Source organism: Polypterus senegalus, chromosome 13, assembly GCF_016835505.1.
Source record: "Polypterus senegalus isolate Bchr_013 chromosome 13, ASM1683550v1, whole genome shotgun sequence".
NCBI classification, from domain to species: Eukaryota; Metazoa; Chordata; class Cladistia; order Polypteriformes; family Polypteridae; genus Polypterus; species Polypterus senegalus.
The window spans coordinates 108,109,293-108,118,501 of NC_053166.1; the positions used below are offsets into that span (position 1 = coordinate 108,109,293).

Sequence of the window (9,209 nt, forward strand, 5' to 3'; positions counted from 1 at the left end):
ATGACAACAACACTCATATCAATGACAAAACAATTACATTAACAATCATCTTACGTTATTTTTAAAATGTTTGCTTTTCTTTTTCATGACTTCTTTAACACACTACTTCTTCGCTGCGAAGCGCGGGTATTCTGCTAGTTGTATATATAGATGAATCACTGCACTGACCGAAATTACGTCCACAAACAAATGTATCCGGGCTCCGACTGACGCTTACGAACGCTCTCGGCTGTTTGTTTACAATCACACGTGACCGCATTCGGGTCCTAACGCAAGATGTTGGTCGTAAATCAAGTGGTTCGCATGTCAGGCCAGTCATATATCAAGGGTCAACTTTATCTTGCAGTAAGCTAAATTAGGTGCAGGACTTCATTAGTACTGAATCTTGTTCAGCTTGCTATTAGACTTAGGGATGCTCCGACTAATCGGTTGCCAATTCAAATCGGACGATTTTCACTAAAAAAAGATTTGATTTTTTGATTAGTACTAGGGGGCTTTGCCCCCTGCTCGTTTCACTCACCAACCCCTGTGTTTGTTTAATCGGATATACAATTTAAATTTTTTTTTCTTTGAAATTGTTTCAATTTCATTATTTGCACTTTTACTTAAAAGCTTCATTAAAAACAATATTTTTGGAGACACATTGTGGCAAAGCAACGTATAACTGCCCGTGAGTGAATATTGTTTCTGTTTCTCTATTAAAGAATCCAACTTTTTCTAATGTTTGTCCCTGTGATTTATTGATTGTCATAGCAAAAGCTATTCTCACAGTAAACTGTAAACATTTTAATACGAATGGCATATCACGATCTCCTTTGGTGTGTAATGTAATTTGCGGAATATATACATTACCTTTCTTTTTGCCTGTTAAAATTTGCATCGCTTCTCCATGATCATAAATATACACCTAACTGAATGGTGTATTCTTTGAAATTCAACTTGTCGTTGTTTTAACTGCTCCGGGACCACAGATTCTCACATCGTATGCTCTATTATTGTGTAAATTCACATTCTGTGCATTGAATGATGCGAATGCGAAAAGACTTTGTTGTCTACTCGTTGCCTTTTATTGCGGACCTCGATTTGTCCTGCTATTTTTTTAATCACACCTGGTTCTGATGATTAATCATTACTTATTTTGCGGTAATGCGATCTTTTCTATGATACTGTAGCGACTTACATAATGAAGTGTCATAAAAGTTTTACTTGAACAATCCCTGACTTCGTAACCCAAAACACAACTTTCTACCACCCTCTCCAATCCCACATCCCCCGTGTCCGCATCAATCAGTACCCCGCTATCAGTCTTCTGTGTTGTACTCCGCCCTCCCTCAATCGGACCGAACAGTCACTTAAAACCAAAAAGGCCTCAACCTGGCTGAGACACAATACTTTCGAATTTTACTGCTTTCTTATTCTGTACCTTTCTCTGCATGTGTATCGTGCAATCGTTTGTATGAGTCTTTCGAATTCAGCGCCTTTGGGTCTCTATTCTCCATATTGTCCTTATACGCTTTATACGTGTTGAGAGCACAGGATCTATGTGCACTACGTGCTTTTACTGCGGCCGACTGTTTTTTGATGGTTGTGCTCTTATATGATATCTTCTGTAAGTAGGGCGTGTCTTTCAAGAATCTCACGTTCCACGTCCAAGCGAGACGGCCCTGGGACAATCTCTTGGCATCAAGTCTCATATTTAAGGTCCCGGCAGGTCTTTTAAATGTCTACCGAGAACCTCCAAGAAGATCGCTTATCATCACCTTGCTTTTGCTTTCCAGGATTTCTTTTAAGAATAGAGAGAAATTGGCTAATCACAAAAGCCGATCTTTTACGCCCGTGCTTTCACAAACTTTATGGTTATTTAGCTGCTGTCAAGGAGTCTTATGGTAGTTGGGAGTCTAGCATTTATTTTAAAGAAATTGGAGTAATAAACTGAGAAAAACACATTGGAGAAGTCATCCTGTACAGTTTGACAAACAGCAAGAAAAGATACTTGAATTCAGACCTTTCTTATTTTGTTGTTTTTTGATTAAAATGGACACTGTATCAGTTTGGACAACAAGGGTGTTTTAAGTGCAGCAGCTTACATTTTTAATTGGAAAAAGAAAATTTTAAAGTGCTGCTTAGTAAATAACAGCAAAATGTACTTATAAACCTATTAAGCATGTTAGTCTTGTGCCTTCTTGATAAACAACTTATGAACATTTAATACATTTGCAGCCTTTTAAAAATATGTACTCTCTTTAGTTTTGGTAAGAAACAAGTACTACATAATTAAAATTGTAATCTCTATTTATAATTACACCTCATGAACTATGAACATCTAGCTCATATACTGAAAAAAAAAAAACACCTTTATAAATACAGTAAATGTATATTTTAACAGCAAAAAGGATATAACGTAATTAATGTAGGTTTGGATTTTCTTTCTCCCTAAATAATAAAAACCATCATTTAAAAACTGCATTTTGTGTTTACTTGTGTTATATTTGACTAATGGTTAAATGTGTTTGATGATCAGAAACATTTTGTGTGACAAACATGCAAAAGAATAAGAAATCAGGAAGGGGGCAAATAGATATATATACAGTGGTGTGAAAAACTATCTATACTAATAAAAGGCAAAGCCCTCACTGACTCACTCACTCACTGACTGACTCATCACTAATTCTCCAACTTCCCAAGTGGGTGGAAGGCTGAAATTTGGCAGGCTCATTCCTTACAGCTTACTTACAAAAGTTGGGCAGGTTTCATTTCGTAATTCTATGCGTAATGGTCATAAATGGAACCTATTTTTCTCCATATAATGTAATGGAGTTGAGCTCGACGGCCGTGGGGGGCGGAGTTTCTTGTGACATCATCACGCCTCCCACGTAATCACGTAAACTGACTGTCAACGCAGTACGTAGAAAACAAGGAAGAGCTCCAAAAAGCGCTGAAGAAAACATGCATTATACAATTGAGAAGGCAGCGAAACAATAAGAAGCGACCGAGTCACACATACAACCATATTCATGAGTACAGCTCCTTCGGAAACAAAGCACTGTGTAAACAAAGTTTAAATTAAGTTCATAGACAGGCTGTCGCTGGCGTTTGTCATGCCCACGGCTAATGCGGGATACAAGCTTAATGAGAGGACGCAGGATATAAACGAGAGTTTTGATCACTTTGTAACTAAGTTAAAATTACTGGTGAAGGGCTGTGCTTATGCAAATTCCGAGAAACTGTCTTTGTGGGGGGATTGACAGTTAAGGTGGGTGGGACAGTCACGTCATCATCTCCCCTCCCATTCACCTCATTTCACTGTGAGCTGAGCTCCGCAGCTAACACAGCCTTGAGGAACCAACTTTGTGACGCTGCCACCAAATACTCACAGAAAAATACACAAAAATACACATGCTGTCTCTAGAGTTTCTCCACACTCTGAATCCTCCAGGCACTACTTACAAAAGGTTACATTGACAATCGTGTTACGTTATTTTTAAAATGTTTCCTTTTCTTAGCACAAGCACCGCTGAGAAGCTTTGATGCATGTGCTCCATAACGCGTTAAAAAATAACGCATTTAAATCACACTTTGCATTCCAAGCAAAGGGGAACTTCTGTCAATGCATGATTTCCTGGTACATCGATTATATTGATGTACACATCAGAGCTACAAAAATGTAACAGTCGGAAGAAAGCGCGTTGCTACGACTGATTGGAGGAAAATTTCATTTCAAAAGACTACCCGACGGAAGTCTTGATAAAAGCGTGGTTTTGTGCACATATATATATATATATATATATATATATATATATATATATATATATATATGTCAGCAACACTCATGACAATGACAATCATGTTACGTTATTATTAAAATGCTTCCTTTTCTTTTTCATTACTTCTTTAACACACTACTTCTCCGCTGCTAATTGCAGGTATTTTGCTATATATGAATGACCTCCAAAGAGACTTTTGATCACGTGAACGCGTCTGCAAAAAGTGGCGTCTCCTGCCCTGCAAAAGTCGAGCAGCCGGCGCGCACGCATAGCTGTGCCGGCCTTTGAGACACTGACTGCGCTTCTGCCTTAAGTCAAAGTGAGCACTTTTAATTTTTTACCTCCTCCCCCTGAGCTATAGCCCAGACAAGTGCAAACACGGGACCCCTTTTCTACACCACGGCAAACCAATATTAAGGCGCTTCGCACTTTTTTTTGCACTTATACGATTATGAGGTCGTCACCTCGGATTATGAAGACACGCACAGGAGTGGAGGACCAACAGTGCCATCACAGTCGATTAATGGCAGGGACATCTCACCAGTCTACACAAGACCCACCGGGACTGTCCCCAAAAGGCGCTCATATCGGCAGTGAACACATCTCTCTACACTATATAAAAGAAAAAGGCAACTTTCCTTTCTTTACACCTTTTTTCCTTTTATCCCAAACCAAAGCCTTTCTCTCTTAACACTGCAGAGGACACAAAACTAATTTTCTTTAATTGCTGGTAATGCCTGTAAGGCACATTACCAGAGGCAGAAATTTGGACGTTCACATAGCAAATGTAATTTCTATACCACAGCCGTTGTGTAGCACCTTTCAAAAGAGATCTACTACCGAGAGATCATCCATATACATTTTAGCTGCTGTTAGTACTACTTACTTGTTGTGTTACACCATCTTTAAAATGTTATTTACCCGAAACCACTCCAGTAGTGCTCAATGTAGCTTTACTTCTTAAAACGTTAATGTTTTACTGTTTAATAACTTATAGACTACATTTTATTATTTTTCCCTTCCATTCAGTGACCAAAGCTATACACACACATATAGACACATACACATACATATATATATACACATATATATACCTGTGTGTATGTTTGTGTGTGTGTATATATATATATATATATATATATATATATATATATATATATATATATATATATACAGTAATCCTCCTCGATCAAGGGGTTGCGTTCCAGAACCCCCCGCGATAGACGAAAATCTGTGAAGTAGAAACCATATGTTTGTGCAGTTATTTTTATATATTTTAAAGCCTTATAAACTCTCCCACACTGTTAACATTATTAGAGCCCTCTAGACATGAAATAACACCCTTTAGTCAAAAGTTCAAACTGTCCTCCATGACAAGACAGAGATGACAGTTCTTTCTCACAATTAAAAGAATGCAAATAGATCTTCTCTTCAGGAGCAGAGAATTTCAGAGGGAGAGAGAGAGAGAGCTCGCAAAGAAAAGCAAACAATCAAATAATCAATACTTGTGCTTTTAAGTTTGCCGCGGCATTTTTAGAGGAGCGTTAGTATCTTCTAAGCAAACAGCCTCTGTGCAAACAGCTCCTCTGCTCACATCTCCTCCGTCAGGCGCAGAGAACGTCAGAGAGAGAGAGAGAGATTAAAGCAACAATCAAAAAATCAATACGTGTGCTTTTGTGCTTTTAAATATGCGAGCACCATAATAAGGCATTTTTAGAGGAGCGTCAGTATCTTTTAAGCAAACAGCCCCTCCGTCAGGCGCAGAGAATGTCAGAGAGGATGAGAGAGAGGCAGAGACAAGCAAACAATCAAGCTCCGCGCGGGATGCATATCTTATAGCATTGAGGAGTTTTAGTTAATATGTAATACATGCTCTGATTGGGTAGCTTCTAAGTCATCCGGCAATAGCGTCCCTTGTATGAAATCAACAGGGCAAACAAACTGAGGAAGCGTGTAGCATAAAGACCCACTGTCTGCAGAAATCCGGGAACCAGCGAAAAATCTGTGATATATATTTAGATGTGCTTACATTTAAAATCCGTGATAGAGTGAAATCGCGAAAGTCAAAGCGCGATATAGCGAGGGATTACTGTATATATATACATACACACACATATAATTTGTGTGTGTATGTATGCATGTATGTGATGTAGATAGGCATGTATATATGTAGACTCAAACCGATTATGACAGCAGCAATCGAAGCTGTGACAAAACAGTAAAAAGGAGGCGTGTCAGACGTCGTGGTACATTTTGTGATGCAGCTAGACGAAAACAACTTTGTGACGCTGCCGCCAAATACACACAAAACAATTACTTTGACAATCATGTTACGTTATTTTTAAAATGTTTCCTTTTCTTTTTCATAACTTCTTTAACACACGCGGGTATTTTGCGCTATATATATATATATATATATATATATATATATATATATATATATACATAACACTCATAACAGTGACAAAACAATTACATTGACAATCATGTTACGTTATTTTCAAAATGTCATAACAGTTACTTAAACAATTACATTGACAATTATATTAGTATATATATATATATATATATATATATATCTATCTCTCTATATATATATATATATATATATCTATATTTATATATATATCTGTATATCTATCTATATATCTCTCTCTCTCTCTCTCTATATATATATATATATATATATATATATATATATATATATATATATATACATAACAGAAACCATACATTTTCATGTGACGCTCATTTCCCTTCAAAACCATGTTATAATAGTGTACATCTATATATAATTTTTTCGTCCTCATACACATACGATATATAATATATATATAAAATTATATATTATACATATTATTATTATATATATTACATATATACACACACACATAAACAATATGGCAGCTTGCATTGACAATAAGTGTTTCATTTTTTGTGCATAGTTTATTAAAGTATGTGTTTTAAGGAAATTGTATTTATTTTTGTATTTTTATGGTCACTGAACAATATGCCTGCATAATTTCATTTTGTTAATAAAAAATAAACATTTAACATCTGTGGTCTATAGTTTAATTATAAAATACCAAAGGTAACACATTAATATAGAACATAATGCAACTAGTTATGCAGGAGCTATGCGTAAAACGTTTTTACAAAAGGATAAAGAAAAAAATAGGAATCGGCCAATTAAGTGACATGAAATTGGTGATTGGTATTGGCCTTAAAACAACCAGACTAGAGCATCCCTACTATTAGTCATTTTCATGTTGTCAATATCAAGGAACTGCCAAAGCCTAATAATTGTTCAGTACATAGTCCCGAAGTGTTGCATTGCTAGTGTTAGTGAAATATTACAACCTATTCCTGACCACATCTGACAATAAGTCCAGTATGGACTGGAGTGGTTCACATGCTAGTGTGGAACAGTTAAGATGACAAATGACTTCCAAATCTGAAATCAACATTTTATTTCTCTAACAACTGGCTTATTCTCTACAGCTTAGTTAAAAGTTCAGTATTGAGAGGAGATTGAGGACTTGATTAGTGCATTTTGAAAGCATCAAATTAGAAGGTTGTGGTACTGCAGGGAATAACCACAGACAAAACTTCAATTTGTTAGTTCCTATTCCTTTTAATAAACACATTAATATTCAGGACTCACTCTTTTTGAGTTGCACTTTGATTTTTTATGTAATCTTGTTGAAAATCATTTACACATTAATAAAAAAGTATAAATATATCATAGAAAACCTAATAGAAAAATCTAATATCTGAATCAATGTTGTAATGGGATTCACAAACATCACACAATGCACATTATTACTAAGTTATAGTTTCATTTTTTTGAGTCTTAGCTTTTGGAGCATTCAATTTAATTTTCACAGACAGCATCTCACCTTGATAAAAAGGGTACATTTGCTCAGACTGCGACATTTTCATCCTTGAAATGTGACAAGGAAGGGTGCGAGATGGGAAGACTGATGTTAGGTGTGTATGGAAAGAATTAACCCCTAAATGGAGACAAATGCCTGGCAACTAAAGGTTACTATGGGCGACTGAGGCAAAACACAAAGTTTGCTTGAACAGACTTGAGATTCGTTTCGTTTTAAAATCATAGTGACTCATCACATTGCAATTTTAGCGACATTTAATGTCTTTAAAGCTAATGTTGTCAGAATAAATATAAATATTAAAACTCCGATATTTGCCTACTGACTCATTTCCTACTGCCGATCCATGTCAGCGTTAACCATGGCTTAATAAGCGATGCAATTTAGTTTTTCCAGTGGAAAAACAAATGATTAAAATTCAGTCACCATTCAAAATGTACAAAACACACAATGTAGAGAAACAAAACTGATAACACGGTGCTGACTGAGATCGAATTCTTACGTATCGTCCAAAAAGTCTTGTCCCACATCTAGGAGTATATCGTGGGATACAAAACAAACCGTCAAATGAGCTAAGGAGATTTATTAAAGTGTCCGTTCCATCTCACAGAAGCAATATCTTAAAGGAATTTCATACGCAGAACTACCAGATAATTTAACTACAGGAACAGATCACTCGTTGTGAAAGTTACACTTCGAGTCATGTTACAAAATAAAACACTGTAGGCCTTTTATCATTGTTACAAAGTAAAGTTGGAATATGGGGTTATATCTACTTTACACATTCTGCCCACAGATACGATTAGCACTGTCATCAGTACTTGAACTTTCTTAACTGGTTTGTACTTATTATATTTGGGTAGAGAATTTCGGCAGACTAAACGTGACAAGTGCAAAAACAATATTAAGAATAACGGACCAAATTCATACAATATAATGCACTACACAATCGCATTTGACATACATATTCAACATGACGAAAACCTCGTGCGCCATTAAACATGCAGTTGGACTGCCTTTCTACGGACTGGAAAGACGCATCCGTTGATGCAAATACTGCGTTTGTTGAATTGTTGCCGTCCGAACATGAGATTTCAGCGCAGTTCAGAAGCTTATTAAGTTGTTTGGTTTTTTCATGTTTCATTCAAGTACTTACCGTAGCTGCCATGTTTCCAAGCGACCGTTTCTTCAGTGGTGCAACACACAATGAGCACCGTCTTACAAATACGGAAGAGGCAGTGCAGAGTTCCTAGGCGTTTTGTATGGGCATTGGGTGCGTCAGGCAAAACTATAGTAACGACACAAGTATGACAACGCCTGCTAGACGAAACTGATCAGACTCAGAATTCTGGTACAAACGTACTTTTCTTTTCAGTCCAGTTTTGTCCGTCTTCCGCGGGAATACTTTTATTCACAAAGGTGGATATCAGAGTACAATGCGTAAAATATTACAATGAAAGCTAAATTTCATTGGGTCATCTTTATTTTTATGGTTATAACAAGACGGAATTTTGAGTTAAAAATCAAGTGTGGTTTGCTCAGCCCAGTGGGC

At 36.5% G+C, this 9,209-nt stretch overlaps 1 protein-coding gene across 1 annotated transcript in view; it reads right to left on the minus strand.

The window, feature by feature from the left end:
- ruvbl2 (RuvB-like AAA ATPase 2) overlaps positions 1-8,888 on the minus strand; it is a 75,369-nt gene extending 66,481 nt beyond the window's left edge. The window contains exon 1 of the mRNA XM_039775194.1: positions 8,814-8,888. Coding sequence (XP_039631128.1) covers positions 8,814-8,825 — 12 coding nt within the window. The 5' untranslated portion in view covers positions 8,826-8,888. The remainder of the gene's footprint in view (positions 1-8,813) is intronic.
- Between the last annotated feature and the right edge of the window lie 321 nt (positions 8,889-9,209).